Source organism: Bombus pyrosoma, linkage group LG3 (assembly GCF_014825855.1).
Source record: "Bombus pyrosoma isolate SC7728 linkage group LG3, ASM1482585v1, whole genome shotgun sequence".
NCBI lineage: Eukaryota > Metazoa > Arthropoda > Insecta > Hymenoptera > Apidae > Bombus > Bombus pyrosoma.
This window is the reverse complement of record NC_057772.1, coordinates 16,005,637-16,026,476: the sequence shown is the minus strand read 5'-3', so window position 1 is coordinate 16,026,476 and position 20,840 is coordinate 16,005,637. Positions and strand designations below refer to the sequence as shown.

Here is a 20,840-nt window from a genome sequence, read left to right as displayed (position 1 = left end):
TCTTAGTTCGAAGAGAAGTAATTAATCCAAAGTAGAAGTCGTTCTGTGACAAGGAATATATATAATTAAGTGAATTTAATAAAATTATAAGTACAAAATTTCAAAGAGTGATATATTTATAATCCTTATGTATATGTATTTAGTGTATATACAATTGTACTCCTACCGTAGATCTGATTCCTTTAGCAGATTTGTGAGTTATTATTTTACTGATGAGTAATTATGAGATAAAATGATTCGATCTTCTTCTAATTTCAGATAGCGTACGTAAATATATGACTTTCTTGTATTGTATCTCTTCAAGCAAATCAAAGAACCAGTTAATTACAATATTTATTCGCTGCAAAGTTCTTACATGTATTTAGTGCTGCGTTTTTGATAGCTACTTTCACTATGAATTTAAATTACCCGAGAAAGTGAATCCTTAACTATCTCACATTGAGTTTTCTCCCAATCTTTCATGTCTGTCGTAAATCTTTAGATATTTAGAGTTTTTTCATTATAATTAGTATTCGATACATTTTTACTATATCTGATAAATAAACTGCAGGTGTTTATGCATTTACGGAAAATTTAAAAGTGTAAAAATGTATAAAATGTAGATACATAATGTGCAGAAATATCTGCAATAATGTGCTCTCTGTAATATTTAGTGGGCGGAACAAATCTCGTTTTCAGTTCCATTTGTATTTGTATTTCTATCCATAAAAATATGAAGTTGCATAAAAATCTGCAAACTATACAGGGTGGTTCGTAACCGGTGGTACAATTGGCTACAAGCCGGTTCTATATGAAAAAATAAGTCAAAAATATGGAAAAAATATGCAAGAGATTAGTATACATGAGAAAATAAGACAAGAATATAAAATAAAATATTTTCGTTTAAGGCTTTATTTTCAAGCCCATAAATGTTGAATATGTTTAGTTAAAAACTGGTTTAATACACGCGCATAATACATTTTCAAGTTCATTTTTGTCGAAAACAAATCTTGTGAACAAATTTCACTCTATATTTTTAACTTATTTTCATACGTAGTTTAATTCTTGCCTCCAAATTATTTATTTTTGTTCAAAAACGTGAAATTTGAACGGTATATGTACTTCCTCTGTGACGTAGATGTAGAGTAAAGAAGGATTTTGGAAATATGGACCTTAAAGGAGTAAAAACAGGATAAAATGTTAACTCCTTATCCAATGAGTTATTAAAATTGGGAATGTGAAAATCGGCAAACAAACTCTTTATTACAAATAAACAAATGCGTTTCCGACCATTTTTTGAAATTCAACTCTTAAAAGGTGTTCAAACAGAGAATAATAAACATAAATTGTCATAAAAATAAATACTATGCGGGTAAAGTAGCGCACGGGCAGCTAGTATAGTAATAAGTGATGAAGAACAGATTGTGCACAGCACAGTGAAAGCACAATTAATTTCTGTATAATGGTTTCTCATCTGTATTTAAATTTCGAGTATGAAATCTTTCAGCTTCAGCGAAATATTCAATCAAGGATGTTATTTGGGATATTTATAACGTGTAACTTGTGTACACACGCTGAAACTTAGTATTAATTTTGCAGAAATTTAAAACTAAGGTAAAACTGAAATCAGATTTCAGGAAGTGATAAATGAAAGGATTGTGTTTGTTTCGCGTTGAAATATATGTGGGAGATTTTAGTCAGCCTGACATACATATTTAGCGAGAACGTTTACTGTTACCTCAGATTTTTACATAATCGTTGCCATTACCATTTATCATATGCTATTGATAATTTAACGAAAAATTTTCTGATAAAATTTAGGAAACTCAACAATGAAACATCTGTGTAAGTGTAAGCATTTCTAGATTCTCTTATCAAAAAGTCATTCATAACTGAAAAAATAATTAATTGATACAAGTATATTTGTCTCCCTTTAATCGAAGAAGGGAGGAATTAGCTGCGAAGGGGCATAGAGTCTTTAATTGGATCTGATCAACTTAATTAGAACAATTCATGCGGTCGTCAACCGTTTGCCGAGAAATGAAGCATATACATACATACAACATATGTAATGAGAATATTTCACCATTTCTAAATGTCTATTATAGATAAACTGATTTGTAATGCAAAGTAACAATCGTTCGGGATAATAATCATTTGGATGTGACACAATTTTCAAATAGATTAATAATCAAAGAAAAGATCATATTGGTTCTTCGGAGTCGGATATTGCTTTGAAGGAAACATTAGTTCGGAGAAGCTCATCATTTCATCAGAACTTGCTGCCAAAGTTAATGATATTAAGAGTGTTACTTTTAGCAAGAGAACTCAATCAGTTAGCAATAGAATTACAGAATAATATTATATCACTTGGAAGGCGAAATATCGAGATGTTATTCTGTTTTTTTGACGAGCCTTTTCACAATGGTCAAGTTTGAAAAGTAGAAGTTAATAAAATCTAGTATTAGGTAACAATATAATAGTATAATATCTAGTAGTAATGTAGGTATTTGAAAATTTGCGTAAATAATTTAGAAACTTGCGAGAAAATACGTATTTTCTACGAATTACAGTTATATGGATAAAATATTACCTAATCGAGCAAGTTGTTGTAAACTGTTTTATTTTTGCTTTAACAAAATCTGTATGAATAATAGTATTATTCTACTATTTAGGTATTATTCTATTATTTTATGGTGTTAGTCTATTATTCTATTAATCAATCCTTGTATGTAGTATTTGATATTCAGATAACATTTGATCTCTATCTAATCGGGATAAAATGAAACCATTAATTTACTTTCTACTGTATCTAAGATTTAATTAGTTATTTAATAACTTTCCTACATTTTAGTATGAAGTCGGAAAAATATCATTAAAATAGAAGTAGAAACGCAACATACCGGGCTCACATATCTTACGATATAAAAATATTTACCATACATATAAAAATTATTCCGTGATATTGAAAAAGAGGAAAAAAATTAAATAAGTCTTCTTCAAGGTGTTTCGATAATTGATTGCTAACCTCTATCTTAATAGTAAGTGCCGTTATTTTCATTCTCATGCTAGGAATTCATTTGTACATTTCCCGCTCTGACTCTGAAAGATGCTCTGAGAAGCGGTTACTGTAAAAATCACTACATTGTGTATTGTGTATACGTACGTAACTCGTACTCCATTTTACAATACCAACCTGGTTAATGTTTGTAGATGAGTGTAATTATCTATTTACTATTCAGCATTAATTCATTGTATATCATATCATCATTCTTTGATAATTTTGTGGAATATGTATCTTATGTATTATTATGAGCTTTTCACGAAGCATATATCATGCATATTTCATGAGAAATCACTTTATGAAATCATCAGCATCCTCGATTTTAAAAATCCTTAGAATTATTATTTTGAATAATTAGAAATAATAGAAATAATATTTAGAAATTTTTGCTCTTTAATCAAATAGAAAAAGCTAGATAGAAAAACTAAATTATGTAAATAAAGGAACACATCTGACGAGTATAATAAAAATATTATACTCATCAAAAGATGAGTGTAGAAAATATCTGAACATGTACGAGACACTTTAGACATGATCAACTACGATATCATATGAGAGCTGATTTAATGAATGACAGCAACGTGTAATATAAACTTGTTGTTCATAAATTGAAAAATTAATGTTAAGTAGAAAAACTAGTTTTGTAAGTATATTTTTCTAAGCACTTCCTAAGTAGGTAATGTTGCGCGCGCATCGAACGTAGGCTTTGATCAGTTGTCAATTCTAAGCAAATATTAATTCAAATATGACAGACCACAAACTATACGTTTCGGCATAAATTAAAGAAGAACAACGAAACACTTTTCTTTCCTTCCAAAATAGACGTATTACAGCTATGTTGTTTACCACCATAAGCTACACCATTTGCATCTTCCGTAACGATTTACGACTTGCATCTTTTGTTGTATAGTCAGAGACTGGGTTCGGACGATTGATCATGGTTCCGTATCGGCGTAAGTAACGCGATATCCCGCAAGGAATGTTTGGTGATACCTTTAAACGTGAAGTATTGTCGACAACGCACGTAGGACTTGACCTCGCCGCGTCAATCCATTGCCGTTTGGTGTCAGTGACCTGCCTCAAAAAAAGAAACTAAATTCCACCGGACAACAGATAAGTGGCCCCTGGCCCGTTACATACCTGCTCCTCTCATCACACATATGGCCACGAGATGGATCCTGCGATCTCTCGAGTTGAATTCAGAGCCGCCTGTCGTTCGTTTCGATGACTGGATCGATGTACCGATCGAACTTTCCTTTCGAAAGAGGTTACCCGTTAGAAATTCGGTGGAACGAAGTATTGCGTCTTCTGTCATAAGATGGTCTATGTCTTGCGTAAAACATGACAGATCGTTTGTGATGAACATCGTGCAGTTGTATTTAGTCACAATATTTATATCGGATATTGAATTATGCAAGCCTTGCAACATATTTTTATCGTCTTATTTCATTGCGTATGTGTGTCTGACAGTATTTCATTTAGTTGCTGATAATCTGGATGAAGAAGGTAACTGTTTGCTGTAATGATTTTATATAGATAGCAAGTATTCAGATATAATGTATTATACCGATTGATCAGCTGATAGAGTTTATATCTATATTGTAAATAACAAAATAATCTTTGGTTCTTTCGTGAATACGATCAAAAGATTGACTCACAATATGAAAAACAAAATGTTCTAATATTAGTCGTTTGCTAATTATGTAGCTAATTATAAAGCGCTACAAAAAGATATGAATTATTTTCTTTTGACGATTTATTAAATAATTTTTTAGTTCTACGCTGAAGATGTCTTATCACTGGATAACACGTGTTATCACAACATATGTTATCATAATATATAATATAAAGTATATAATAATTTCATTTTACCGCTGAGTTTGATTCATATACACGTTGATTGTTTTATTTTGATAGAAAACGTAATGGTATAACAGGTATGACTAAGTCTGTTATTTAGATATCTGATTGTCCTCATAAAACAAATCACAAAACATATCGCTTAAGTCGATTTTATTGATCACGATTCAAGGCAATGTTTGTAGTTATCTATTCAGTCGCTCGCAGGTCGATTGAGTTGTGTATGCAGACCTATGTAATAAATGCTAGTCGCGTATGCATAGTTAACAACGAGATGTTTCGTGATAACAACGAGATATTTTGAGAAGTAGGTGGCCCTTTTTCGAAGCAAAATAACAAGACACGTCAACGGAAGTGTAATATTTTGGCGCGTATCTTTGTACCAATTTAAGATATATCTTGCTAAATTGTCCTATCATTAAAAAATTTTATAAATGCACATATTGTTCTCTCGTTTTATCCAGTTGTTTTAACGTTACATACCGGCATTATGGTAATAGAAACCAGAAAGTTATCCACGGTACATGATGTATGTAATACCAATGAGTTTCTTTAGTGTGTTTATCCCTCAGCGAAAAGATATTTTAGTCGATTTTTCATTTAGTCCTGTTGCAATCTCTTCTTCCGAATCATGCGTACCGATTTTCTTGGTCATGAAGCGATGAAGCATTGTTACGCGAGAGGAAGAAAAAGGATCGGTTCGAGTATATTGGCAGAAAGAAAGCGACTTTTCGTGTTCCTTTATGTGTCCAAATGTTAAATCGGTACAAGAGAAGAAGAGAAGAAACTGATCGGTAGCAAGCCGGCTTTACAAACACGTCCGGGGGGCCCCGCGTAACCAGTTTGTGATTGGTTAAGCTGTGTACCACGTGGCGGCGTTGCGCGGGTGGGGATTGGCCAGCACGGCCGCGCTCCGCGGGCGAAAGCAGCGAGTTTTGTTCTAGTATTTACCCCGCGGTGTAAAGTTGGCTCTCGCGCTCTCCGGTGTCCTTAAGCCTTAAGTCACGTTCCATTGTTCGCGTCGTTCCTTCAAGATCCTCTCACACCGTAGAGAATCCCTGTTGTTCTATCGCTTGTGCTTTTTAGTGGTGAACGCCATACGAATTGTGCGCCATGTTCGCGCCGCGAGCAACACGCGATCCACCGGCTATTGTGACAAGTGATACGTTTTTTTCATGAACAAGTTGGAGTGTGTGCGTTTAAATCCCATTCTGGATTACACTGGCGGTGTATGTGACTACGTACTCTTGCCGTTAGGAAGGCAAAAGTCCAGTGGTAGTAAACGACGAGGCGAAAGCACGCTGTGGGATCGTGGAATGTGCGCTGACAGGTATCCACCACCGCGCCGTCGCACTCGGAATTCACTATGCGGTTCTAACCTTTCTCTCTTTCCTTATCCTTAACTCGTTACTTCCGTCTCACTTGTAACAACGTAAGACTTGCGTGTTTACGCGATCGTCCACCTCTCTTTGCTCTTTCCGTTCTATCTTCTTTTACCTTCATTCTCTTTCTCTCTGTCTTCCTTCATTCAATGATCGCTCTCGCGCCTGCGTTGCGTCGTGGACGCTTCGCCACTTTTGACAGCTGTCACGGTTCAAGTGTGTACAGAGGCAACTCGTTTTATTTTGTCGGATGTCGATATAGAGGAGAAACCAGCGTATTATCGTTCATTATACTTCTTTCTTCTTTTTCGATATCTCTGTGTTCTCGTAACGACAATTCGATAATATGCTAGTTATGATTCGTGAAATATGTTTTATTTATAGTTATAGTTACAATTTCATTGATAAGATACGAAAATAAATTAGTTAATTTAAATATGTGACGTACGTACGTTCTCAGCAGCGCTAGCTCTCAAATTTAAGGCTCAATAGAGTATGGCAAAGTTGCGTTACATTTACGTTATAGAATTAACCAGCTCTTGGTATAGTAATATAACTAATCTAATTATGACGTAAATCAAACATCTCTATTGCTACAATGAACAGAGGGATTAATTTTTTCTTGATAGATGTTAATCATGCGAATATTGTTGGATTACTAAACACATCTGCAGCATAAAACGTGTTATGTAAAGTGAAAGTGGCTACAGAAACGTGTTAAAGGTTGCGATACTTGATGCAAAATCATATATTGTAAATCCAGGTTATTGAACGCTTGATTTACCCTCTGTTGTCTTATCAAAGAAACAAACAATCTGTCATAAAGTAAATGTTCTGATATATTTCCTCAAAAATTGAGGAATCGATTCGAAACCAATTAACGGAAGTACCTAGTGAAAAGATTTTATCGAATACATTATTCTTAACCCTTGGTCCTTTTGTCGCTGCGCGTTTGACTGCCGCTTTTAATGTTTTTGCTTCCATACATTGTAGTAAATTAAACGGTAACGTGTAGTAAGTAAGTATGTTGTTTGGTCGGAACTATTAAATAAAGAATTTCACGTGACGTGGCAAATGGAATGAAACAGTTCGTATCCTTTTTCTTTGAGGTTGTCTGTCAAGGACAACTGACAAATGTCACGAGAATGCTGCACAATCTGAGACAGTTGAATTAAGACATTTGTTTAAATTAAGATGTTAGTTAGATATGTTTTAAGTAAATTTCATATATACGTCAAATATGTATGATGAGTCGCTTTGTAGTAGTACTTATATTTGTAAAATTTGTGTAGTGTAACAATTATTATGTCGTGAATGATTGATATCATTATATCATCATACTATGACTACGATAAGGAATCGACCGATAATCATTATCTAAAATTAGATGCAGTAATTAATTTACCACTAATGTTCTTAGTAACGTTACAGAAGATTGTTTGAATAAACCATGAAATAATTACTTTTGAAGCAATAGGCTCTGATAGATATTGATTTCTTTTTTTTTGCTTTGAAAGATAGTGAAGCATTAATGTGTTGCGGCGTTACGGAATCATAGTTCAGAATTGAAAAGTAGTTGCAAGAGTAGCAAATTTATCGCGTTGAAAGTAGTGGGTAAAGTAATTTATCATTCATGTTTATGGCAATATTTTACGGCAGTAAAGTAGATATTTTCAATTTAATTATAGTTTTGTTTCATAAAATGAGGTGTGGAGAAACTGGTGCGTAAGATAATAATTGAGAATTACTGCCGTAAAATGAAAATGGTGCCTAATTTATAGTTCTCCTTTATATATTTCAAAAAGTTATTCAAAATATAAGAGAGAACATATCTGGCTCTACTGTACTAATAAAATTATCACAAAAAAATAAAAACAACAGTTTTCTTTTGTTGTAGAGAAAAATGTAGTGCTGACCATTAATATTATATATTGTAGACTACTAGTAGGAAGTTATGATTACAACATGAATATGCTAATCGATTCATGGCCAATATTTATATCAAAATCTTATAAATATGAAAAAAGATTTATGAAATGCGTCATTTTTTCACACTATTATTTTCCTAGATTTATTTTTACACTGCTTATAGTTAGGAAAGGGTGCGTTACGCAACACGAAGCAGATTGTATATGTACCCTGTCTAAGTTCTTAGAGTCCTTTTGTAAATTTAAAGGATCTCGAGCATTCTTTCTTCAAATGTAACAATTCTTGTCCATCTTGGACAATTTAATAACCACTTAGTCACCTGCATTTGACCCTATCTTCCATATAAATACTCATCAGCTGATTGTGACAAATTCTATAAAGAGCTACTAGGAACACACTTGTTTGTACAGAACTGCGATCCGCGTTGAATTATAGCAACTGATCGCATGATCTAGAGAGCACGTACCACATTATATAAGTCGAATGACGCAGAAAGAACGTCAATTTAGAAAATGTTTTTCCATCCCGTGGTTTGTATCGGGTATCATCCCATGCGTCAGTACTCTAGATCGAGTACCGTTTAAGCACGGCATTATGCGCTCCGGCATCTTCAATCGTGACATAAAACATTGAACGTTCGCTCAAGGATCGTGCGTGCATTTTCACCTGTGGCTTGTGCATTTTCCGCTGAGTCTCGCGGTAATTGATACAATTGCATTCAACGTAACTTGGTCATTAAGCGAAGTAAAGTAGCATCTTTTAAAGAACTGAAAATATCGAATAGACATTTTCTCGTTATCCGCTATTTCTTTATAGTGTCGTCTAATATTCTCCTTTTTTCCCCTTATGGACGGTATAACGTTTTCTTTTCTTATATCAGTTCTATTGTATTTTTATTTTCATATAATTGTATTAAGTAAACCTTCTGTCTTTCGTGTCAATGATAGTGTTTTGTTTATCAGTTATATTATGTAAATCTTTCAGAGATAAATCTAAAAATATTATCACACGATAACCATATTTTGTATAAAACATAAAAATATCGTCCTCGTATCTGCCGCTATTGAACATAAACCGACAGTATAAACCAATATAAACTAATCTTGATGAATACGTTGACGAAATGCGGAAGGAGTTGCACTGGAGGAAAATGATCGATATAATAAAACGCAGCGTTAATTACAGACGGCGACAAGATATTTCGATTTCTTTGGGAAGTGGATTTTCTTTTTCAGCGTCCGGGCGTTATGAAATTACGAGCACGCGTATCGTTTTTCAGCTCGTCCAGCCGCAATAAAATTTCCTGGTGCTTTTGGCGATGTTTCAGGAAGAGAGAGCCAGCGAGAATCGCCGAGGGGCGACAACCTCTCTCGATCTTTATCCAATTACGCATGCGTAACTTCTGCTGCGCGCGGAGATTCCGGCCGCGTCGCATTGCATCGCGTCGTTTAAATCCCCGGCCCGCGGTAATATTTAACGTTACACCACGTGCAACAAGGTAGATCCGTCGTCGTTTCTTTCGTGCAACATCGTGTGTACGTGTACATAGGTGTACTTACGAGCGGCCAACGGATTCCTTCGTAGATCTTTACGGTGTTCGTATATCAGTGCGTGATTCTTCGAGGTTGATCATTACACCCACGCGTTTCTTTCGCACGAGTATTGTTTTTTAATTAAAATACCGTGAAACCTCGATTTCAGTGGGCGGTGAGAGGCGCGAGAGTAAATCGTTTCACGGTCATCGTTGGAGGGATCTGCGCAGAATCGATCGAATCGAAATTGCGTATTTGTTTAAAATAATTTGTATACGAGATCTTGCAGCTTGTTGTAAACAGTTGGAACGTTTGTTCTGTAATTTAGCTTAATCTATGAAAAGAATTTTATTCTTTTGCGTTTAATTGCGTTAAATAATTTTGCGTCTTAATGCGTTTGTTGCATATTGCTTTAGATAAAAAACATTAATGAACAATTTAAGATATCTAAAGATTATACAATCCTCTATTTCGCATGAATAAAGTTATTACATGTTACTTTAAAATTTACATTGAATAGGTAATTTCACGATTTGAATAAATAAGTCGTTTATGTAAGTAAACGTAACAATTGTACACTGACATGGACTTGTGAATATAAATAATAAATTAACTAACCATTAAGGAGCTAAATTATGTAAGCAATACAAAAATAATCAGTTATGAATAGTAAAGGCGTAGAAATGGAATTCAAACCTAAAAGTTAAACATACCACTAATGCCACAGAAAATGTACATCATCTGTCCATTTTTTGAAATAACGGTCGTACCACTCGTACCTCGCGTTTCTTTGGAGCAGTTGGTCTATTAACCACAGTAACGAGAATAAATAATTCCGCACCGTTTCGTTATTTGCTGCAAAGCAGAAAATTGCGTCACTGAAATTATACGCGCCACGTAGCTACTACTTACTCCCGCCTAACGATTCCTCTAACGGGCATTAAATTTCACCTATAAAGCGTACTGTTCATTTTCTACAATATTACCGGCTACCCAATCGCCGTTTAGAATTCGAAAGAGCCATTGAAAGTTCCGCGAATCGCTACGGTTCATAAACTACTGACAAAGTCTTCGTGATCATTTCGATTCTGTGCACGCAACGCCGCTTCGCAGGCTTAACAAATCACGCATCTTTTCCGTTACGTAATTTCTCACGAACTTCCTTTTTTTCGCTATATTCTCAATCTTTGTTTTTCTTGTGTGAGCATATTTTTCATATCGAATTTGAACTAGTTAAGTTGCATAATACGTGTAGATATTTATATGTAATCGTTGTATAATATGAATATAGAATATGTGCATACATATTGCTTTTCTTCTTGTGTCGTTCTGTAATGTTCTTATATCGTTCTATGACAGTTACTAAATCCTTCCTTTTATTAAGTGTTTGGCTTCGTTAGATATAACAAAGAGATATTTAAGAAACTCGGAAGGAAAGTAGTAGAAATGATATAATCATTAATTTCAGAAAATCGTAGATAAAACTATACTCTAATAGAAAAATTCGCTATGTTTGGGAAGACTTTGGGAATTTACAATAAAGTCTTATAGACACATCGATACGAATGTTACGTATCGTTTTCATTTTTTTGGAAAAAGTTTCTTCCATTATTTCTCCAAGTTTCTTATTTAATAGAAGCGTCAGAATATGTAAGCGTATGAATGGAAGTGCGTATTCACTGTTCTAGAAAACGATGAGTTCGTAGCGGGAAGGGTTCGAGGGCAGAGCATGAGGGTCGGCCAGGAAACGCGGAAAGAACGTTCACAGTTCGGCGAAGCGATTAATGACTGTCAGTCACCGAACACAGCTGGACACGTCTCTGTCTCCACCGGTTGGAGATGAGCACGAAGGAGCTGAATGCGACAACGTTGACGACCACAATGACCACGGCCACGACGCTCACGTCGTCCACGAAGCTCGATGTCGAGGCCGAGGACGACGAAGAGCCACCGACCACGTTCGAAGCATTGGATATGGATCTGGTGAACGGACCGAATCCGTGGCTTCCGGCCTATGGTTTCCAATTACAGCATCGTTCCCATTTTCAACCTACGCATGAGGATCTACGGACTAATGGTTCGTACTGTTACTATTTCACTTTCTATCACCGCTTAAACTTTAAACAATGTGCGAATCTGAACTGTGACCATCTGTTTAGTATTACGTCAACGAAAATGTATAATATAATCTTTCCTCAGATACAAATCAAATTAAGATATTAAAAATCCCGCATTGAAAATTTTACCGTGCTTTCAATATTTCTGTTCTCTTTACTTCTACAGAGATCGCATTTGAAAAAAGTGAATGGTTAATTACATGTAGATTTCTCGGTTTTTGTTGTACATGAACTTAACATTAACATGTTCGCATAAATTCCGAGTCACAAAACGAGAATATTTTTCTTCCGTTCTATGATAAAGTAAAAATGATAATGACGACCAATACTTTCCGAACCAAACATAGTATCTTTTATTGTAAACGATTGGTCTATTCAAACACACGAGCCACGAGCATTAGTAGAATTAAAAGAATCTTTTACATACAGGTACCTTTACCTTGTAAGTTAACAGATCGTTCTTGTTGATACCATTGATCTGGTTGTAATCTGTAGTAAATATTATATTAAACAAGGAGCCTCGTTATTTATTATGAGTTCCAGAAGCCCTCTGTTCGTCTACGCTCTAGATATCGACGGGGACTTGTATCATTACCGTAATTTCCATTGGATAGAAAATAGCGCGAGTTTGAATACAAATCGCCTGTTAATGATTGCAGTTAATGTAGGCTACTTTCTATAACCGTGGGCTAACATGTGAGAGTCAATGAAAAACTATAAATACCAGCTACCTAGGTGTCGATCGTACAGTTTTCATACTTGAGAAAAATACTCGATTCTTTGCAAAATATATATAACTGATAAATGTTATTAAATACATATATATAATAATAACAAACATATACATGTATATAGAGTGCTGCAAAATTGTAGAATTTAAGAGTAAGATAAATTATTGTGTAAGGTTGCCAATCACTTGAAAGATTTGAAAGCATGATAATCACTAGACTAAAATGTTTACTAAGAAAATCTTCTATTTTCTTTTTCTACTACATTCGGTAAATTGTCCACCTACTTTAGAAAAAAGGCAACCATTTTTGTTTTATCTTTCATCGCTATATTCTTCAGAATATACGTCTGAGTCTAATTAATTATGAGGTAGTCATCGTTCTACAAAATATAACAGTCCATTTGGTGCTCTGTAAACTCCAACAGATTCACACCAGTTAATTAACTACGATCGATAGAAACAAAATTGCCACATTAAACGCACGTTAAGAATGATTACCACACAAGGCACGTGTTATTTCTTTGATTCGTAATCACAGGTTACTCAAAGGTGTGCAACAATAGCGCCATATATTCATTCATTCGTTGTTTCCTTCTGTATTCGGCGCGATTAGAACGACTTGATGTGACACGCAATGCGCGCGAAAGGAGGTAGATCACCGATTATTTTTGTGCAAAGCGACGGATTATTCACGTCCGTTACCCAGCTGCGGAACGAACTGCGGCAACAGGCGCCTGCAACAGGTGGTTCTCTTTTCCATCATGTTGTATAGCTCAACGTACCTCTGCATTTTGCACTTGTGCAAGACAAATTGCACGTTCCCGTAGGACGATTTGTTCTCACAATGGTCATTACGTCTAATCTGTTCGTTTTACGCGAGGAAAGAAAAGAAAAGGAAACGCGTAGGTTAACCTCTGTTTAAAAATATTCGTGTTTTCAATATTATTGAGACATGCGTTAGATTTGTTTTTCCGTTCACACAAATTGAGATTGGTACATGATATTATTGTTACACGGCCATTTAATTTAGGAAAAAAATAACGTTTGCCATGTTTTCTATTGTTTGTGGTAGAAATTAAAAAGTTAAAGGAATGGTTGTAGAATCTTGTAATTATAAATTTTGTACGCTTTTTGTACTTGTGAATTTATGATAGAATTTAGATTTAGACGATGTCTCAAATGTTAATATGAATGACACACAAATTTTTGACTAGAAAATTTTTTACGTGGAAATATAAATTGTAGACTTGGGAAGCATTTTAATTATAAAATATCTTTCATTAGTCGTCGAAATTGCGAATATATGTACATCGTTTTAACAAAGCAGTTTTCTTGTCTAGGAAAGGATTATTTTGCAATACGTAAGACTGGAAAACAAGAGTTTTGTTAACAATTCACATATTATGTAGTTCTTCCAATTGGCTATTATTTTATAACCTACAGATCTCGAATGTTTCCGTTAAGAGATAATTATTACATCAGGAAAATGTTTCATAAGTTGAAAAACAGGTTTATATATGTAGCTCAAATAAACAGTATTGCATTCATAAAATCTTGAATTAAAGCATGATTGAATATATACGTCACCGCGATCCAAGCTATTTATTAATTATCGATCACGTAATCATTTCTTTGGAAAAATCGGATGGATGATTTATAAAATATCACAGGGGAACAATATTTTTCAATGCAACATTACTTGAAATCAGATCTACGATGTACAACGTTTCTTTGTTATTTAGCAATTGATCGGATTAATCTATGTACAGTACATACATACAGCACATACAGTATAGGGCAGAGTCGTGTAATACCGACTGCACTAAATCCTTTTGGTGTATCTTGGGCTAGAGTCGGTACAAGTTGTACGAAATTTAAAAAATGAGTTTGTAGTATAAATGGAACTTAATAAAGGGAGGAAAATTAATTTTGTGAAATTCAATAATAAGGATTGATAATTTGCAAGAGAAAAAGTATAATTTATGGGAAACGAAAAATTATTGTCCAGTACCGACCAATTATTTAATTTGTAGGTTTTCGATCTAAATGATCAATAATGTAAAAAGAAGGACATTTAGATTTACAATACACACCTTTATTAAAATGTTAGGTGATTATTTACAAATTTACAAATTATTTATTCAATATTTCAATTCAAAGTCAATATTGTGAACAACTTTTCCCTGTACGTGTTACCGTCGCTCAGCTTTAGTTTCTGAGATACTCGCAAAAATCTTTATTTATTTACGATTACACTTCATTCTGTGATAGACGGGCGGATGCCTCAAGGCAGCCGCACTTTTATTCCATAATCCAGCCGAACTCATTTTCGATAATCATTTCCAATTTTCATATGAAAGAAAAATCAATGGCTTAGGTTTTTGTTTCCGAACTATGTTACATAGGATTGTTATATTCATTTATTTATTCAAATAAAAGTAATTATTAGTCTGGTGAAAAACAGCCGGAACTAATTTTAATCAGTACTGTAATCCGGTCGGTACCGCACGACTCTCTCCTATATGTACATTGTACGTAATATTATCTATATAAATTAATATAGCGCTTTTTGTACTATTTATTAGGTACATATAATATTCAACATAATATATGTATAAATATGTTGCATTTACGTATTTTGTATTTATATAATATTCAATTAATCATTTTAATTGCTTAAATAATATTGGCTGCTTATAACTAAATAATTTTACTCATATCATTGCATATATTCATAAATATTATTCGTATTTCAATGCACGAGTGTCTCGTACATTATTTCATAATTATCAGTTCTATTTGTCTTCTGTCATGTAATTTTGTTTATAATATAGTACATATATAGTACATATAATATAGTACATTCCAAATTCTGATACGGAACAATCACTAGCTTTGCAGTACATAAAATATTGAAAAGCTAAAAACCGTGTCTGTAATATACAAATACTGTATAATATGACATTAGTATAGTATATACATATAATAATATGATATATAAAATTGGTATAAAATATAGCATATATAATGTTTATTATATAGTTATTAATGTAATATACATTTATGATATATACATATAAAATATAATAGTGAGTATATCAATGAATTTTTAAAAATTTGTAATGAAGTTTTAATTTCTGTAGCCTTTTTTTTTATTTGTCTATAGTACCTATACAAAATTACGATTTTGTCCTAAACAATGGTTAAAAACAAAAAGTGGTAAACAAACAGAGTTGCGTGATATAGTAAAAAATTTTGTTATTTCACGATATGACTTCATTTATCCATATACATATGTCGTAGAAGAATAAAATTAATTGAACTATGTAAATTTCAAATATTGCTTTTTAATTTAGAAATTTATTTATATTCGTATTTAGAATTAAATTTTACTTTACCAAAGCATGTACAACAAAGTTTTAGTATCTGTCTAATTTTTTAAAATAATAGGGCTTCCATTAGTTCGTTATTTACGATCTGTATGGTAGCGATTAACGACTTCGCTGTGTTTAAGAATATTTGTAAGAATCCAAAAGATGAAAGCATTGAATAACGAGAACGTTATAAGCGATCCAGGGATGTAATAGTTCATAATAAACCAGGTTATTCACATAGTCAAAATATTATGGCACAAGTGCAAGGACGAAATTTCGCGTTGCTTCTTGCCGAACACCCGTTTCGACGTAATCAATAAATTGCAAACACAATATACACCATGCTATGATGTTCCTTTGAAACAAAAAATTATTTCTTATAATATAATTATCTTATAATCTATAATATAATGTAAATATTATAGTATATAAAATAATACCCCAGGACAGTACAGTAGCAAGTTAAAGATTAAATTTCCCGTAAATACATAAACAATTTAGTTATAACTTACTAATTACATACGATACACATAAATTAAAATAGGATATCATGTTTGTTTCGATTTTCGAGTATATTTCATTTCACCTTTAATCTGTGCAAAATGAAAAATGTTGAAATTTGGTATAGCGTAGCTAAAGAAGAATAATCTGTGAAGAAGAACAATTTATTTGACATAACTTGAAAAATATTGTAGAATCTAATGAACATGTACAAAGAGTACGCTGCCTTATCTTTCATGCAATTTGGACATCGTAGAACGAAGTGCAGCAGATACGCAAATGTGAGGACGAGCATGGTTGGTACAAGATTTTATAGAAAAAGGCAATCATTTGATTCTGTACCTGTAAAATTTTTGTCCGACAATGAATTTTTCTGATCTGATGATGTCCACGTCATTTTCTAACTAACCAGTTGATTGTTTGAGAACATTCTTGAGAACATTGTTTGAGAAAATCTCACAAGTAGAAAACGACTTTGCGGAAAAGTTTAATAGAAACCGCGATAAGACACGTTCTATTCTATATACATAGACAAATATACGTGGACTGTATGACAATATTTCATAAAAATATGTAACTACGTATTATTCAAATACAGATCGTTAGAATTGATTAAAAAGTGATTAACCTGGATGTATTAGAAACTGTGGGAAATTGGATACATGTCACTTAAATTTCAGAGATTACGAGGGAGAGAAAGGGGGAGAATCAGACAGACAGGCAGACAGGATGCATTTGTATTAATCGATAAATTTATGTTCAAGTTTGTTCTAAAAAAAATGATAAGGTACATGAATTATGTCACAATTAAAGATACTTGATTTTCAATGTAAAAAAGCGAATCTTTCATTTTTTTATGCTACATTTGAGACCTTAAATCTGTAATACAATTGTTGGACCTCATTAATATACTAATTGCCATAGTAAAAATGAATTTTACATTCTCATAGTTACGCTTTCAATATTCATAGTTTATCAAAGAATATTTGCAGTGAACTATATACAATGTACAATGTCTTGCCTTTCAGCTTTATTGAAGGTATTTTCGTTTCTACTGTCATGTTTGTCTCTTATTCTACTAAGCTAATTAAAATCATATTTTCGTTATTGAAACATACGTTGCTTTGATTTCTAGACACAGTGCTAGTGCAGCAAGTGGACTTTCTAGAAACTATTCTAGAGGAAACATCCGACGATCTACAAAGCGATTCCGATCGAAGTGGAACTACATATTGGGTGGGCTCAGACTCTGAAACCGAAAGCGTGATACATATACGGGCGAAGCAGAGATTGGCTGGTAAGAAATAAGATACGATGTATTAAATATAATATATTCCTCTGCTGATGTGTTTGCCATGTATTGTCTAACGATAAGTCTAAAAATACTAGAATTGTTGGATTACGTCGTCGAATATCAATTTGGCAACTAGTCCAAACATGGCGACTGTATATCATTTGTCTCGTTACCTCTTAATGAGGAAATTTTACAGTAGAATTCTAATAAAACGATCCATTTTACATCATTTTTTAGTAGAAGCATTTAGTTTTCCTTCTGTTTACAATTTTTGTTTTTAGTCTGTGTATTTTGTTATATTATAAGGAATACATTCAACAATTAATTGTCAAGTTGCACTGGCTCAATTATTTATGCAATCCGAATGCAGCTATTTTTAATAACTAATTATCGTGTACGTCACGTTGTTGTTCGTTATGTTATACAGTTAGACCACAACGGAAGTTATTGACTTGATTTATTGAATGATAGCAATTGACTGACATATTGTTCATCGAACAATTGTCACTTAGTTGTGTAGAATTGAATATATTGGTAGACATTATTGTTCAGATTATTTACTTGAGCGTCGAAATTGAACTTTATCACCCGGTTAAGAATAAGATTTATTAGTCTCAGAATAAATACTATTGTTCGGTTATCGGAACAGTATATTTTTCTTCCTTGAAGAGAAGAGGTTTAAAAAAGGACAGGTAAGCATAGATTTGGAAAATTAACGAAGAAATGGCACGTAGTGGCGATAGGTGGAGGAATGTTTTTTCATTGATTTTCCTTTCTTTAAGTATATCATTGTATCGCTGAGTGTTTTAAAACATATACCGTTAAAGATAAATGAAAGTATGTTTTTTGTTTCGGAGTATACCACATATATAAGTATGTATTTTGTGAAATCTCATTCTCTCATTACTCGGTACTCGAGTTGGTAAACATTGTTCTCCGGAAGTTCACTTTCTCTTTTCAGTTTGAGCCTACAATTCATTGATTCTTGGAGAACGAAACCGTATCGTTTGTAACTGATTCAAAGACAGTTATATCTCATGACCCATTTTTTTTTTTTTGTATACCTAATTGCGAACATTTATCATAAATGCTGTTTCATATTGTTTCATATTTCCTGTGAAACAAATATTGTATAAGTAGATTTCAGTTTAGATTACAGAAAATATTACATATACAGTTTATTGCTGTTATAAGAAAGGCATAATATTTATTTTTATCCTTTTTCTTCCTTGCAGAAATTAGTTCTTTAATTTGTACATATGATAGATGACAGAAGAAAAAAATTTCGAGAATTATTAATTTTATATCATTGAAGTAATAATAATACTAATAATAGATATTGGCGGAAAAATATTTCTTATTTCATTCCACAATATCAAAGTTTGCTTATTAAGTTAGTTAAATTTTCGATATTCTAATTATTACACCTTCAGTACTATCGATGCATACGTTGCATCATTTTAATTGTAAATAATGCTGCTGACGTAAATACTCTCAAATCTCTTCTAACACGGTGCTCTGGAAGCATGGCTTCGACATAAGAGAGAACGAATTAATATGTTACAAGATTACTGTATTACATTTTTGTTTTGTACAAGTTATATTTTATATATTATTGTATAAAGTATTAAGTTATATTTTTGAACAAGTAAATATTTCTCTTTTCTTTGGATAGTATTCTCTGTTTTATAACAATTTTTTGATTCACTAATGGTATATGGTAGTAAATACGGCTAACAATTTCCGCGAATTTAATTTTTGCAATTTCTAATTTTAATTAAATTAGATTAAAATATTTTGTGAGAAATGTTGCACTTCAAAATATCATTGTTAATGCAAATTAATATTTTTGTTGCCCCTTACTAATTTTTGTGGTTGAAAGACTTGACTCCTCGAAGAGCGAATACTCTAATTAGAAATTACACGCTAGTTTACCTATAATATAGCAATAGTATACAATTTAGCACGAGTCTAATGATATAATCCTAATTATGGTATAACGTTATTGATACAACAACAACAACTACTGCTAATTACAACAATTAAACGTGAGATAATTAATCTGACTATCTAAAAGCAAAAATGCGAAAGAAAAGTTAGGAACAGATGTAAAGACAAACTGCGTGATCGAAGTGATACAAGATATAAGAAATTTATTTGTAAATTTTAAACTCTTGATATCGAACAAAGAAATACTACAATTGAATTAATAAAAATTTGTATGTATTAAATAAAGGCATAAAGTATTCTCGCAAGGATCTTTTACTACGTTGCCACATGTTTTCTGCGGTAGTTTCCAACTTAAAAATGATTTCCTCGATATGGTTGTTTTGTGGCATTTCTTATGTTACCCCTTATCCTTCAGATGTTGCCTGTTATTAAACACGTTTTATCGTTCTTCAAACTCGATTTAAGATTATTCTCGTAGCGGATTCCTTCGGCTATACGACTGTTGTAACGTATCGGTATGCCCGGTTGTCATTCCTCAGGCGTCATGTAATTTCTTGCAATAGCGGTCGTTCGTTAAATTTGAGACGATTTTTAATCCATGTCCAATCGATGGAGAATCATCGATCGAATCTTATTACAAATTATTTTACGATGAATCGCACTCAGTATAAAAGAAACATGAACGTTCGATTTTGATTCGTGTATCTTTACATGTAATTAGGTAATTGGATTTCAAACAATTAATGGTCTACATTGCAACGTCCATTTACAACGTCCATTTACAACGTCCATTTACAACGTCCATTTACAACGTCCATTTACAATGTTCATTTACAACGTCTCCGTTATTATCTTTCTCACACCAGCACCGTTAAGTGTATTATTAGAAGCTGAAAGGTTCATAGAAATGTTCGTTGTGAATTCTCGTTCGTCGTTCTTGCTAATTACATGTTGTATATGTATACGTATTTACGCAATATCGCTGCAAGTAAATGTGGATTTAAAGTAAAACATTAATATTTTCATGCCACCGATATACATATTCATTGTATATGTACTTTGTTATTGTTTTTTGTAACAGAAAATTTTTATTTTCAATACATATACCACAGAATTTTTTAATATAAA

General features: G+C 32.9%; 1 protein-coding gene and 1 long non-coding RNA gene across 10 annotated transcripts in view; one reads left to right on the top strand and one right to left on the bottom strand.

Moving 5' to 3' along the window:
* Positions 1-26: 26 nt before the first annotated feature.
* Positions 27-10,941, bottom strand: LOC122565846. 2 transcript variants are annotated; one of them, XR_006316294.1, is made up of 4 exons: positions 10,460-10,941; positions 4,184-4,298; positions 3,176-4,117; positions 27-3,119 (listed from the first exon to the last, which is right to left on the bottom strand). It is a non-coding gene; the product is annotated as an uncharacterized LOC122565846 (long non-coding RNA). The 2 variants fall into 2 exon arrangements; XR_006316293.1 differs by having other exon boundaries at positions 30-3,107.
* LOC122565838 overlaps positions 4,675-20,840 on the top strand; it is a 74,070-nt gene continuing 57,904 nt past the window's right edge. Inside the window, exons 1-3 of one of the 8 annotated variants that reach the window (XM_043722245.1) lie at positions 4,675-6,233; positions 11,435-11,823; positions 17,604-17,765. In XM_043722245.1, coding sequence (XP_043578180.1) covers positions 11,586-11,823; positions 17,604-17,765 — 400 coding nt within the window. In that variant the 5' untranslated portion in view covers positions 4,675-6,233; positions 11,435-11,585. Of the gene's footprint in view, positions 6,234-8,781; positions 8,914-11,434; positions 11,824-17,603; positions 17,766-20,840 lie in introns of those variants that run through there. The other 7 variants (XM_043722241.1, XM_043722246.1, XM_043722248.1 and 4 more) reach the window with 7 other exon arrangements.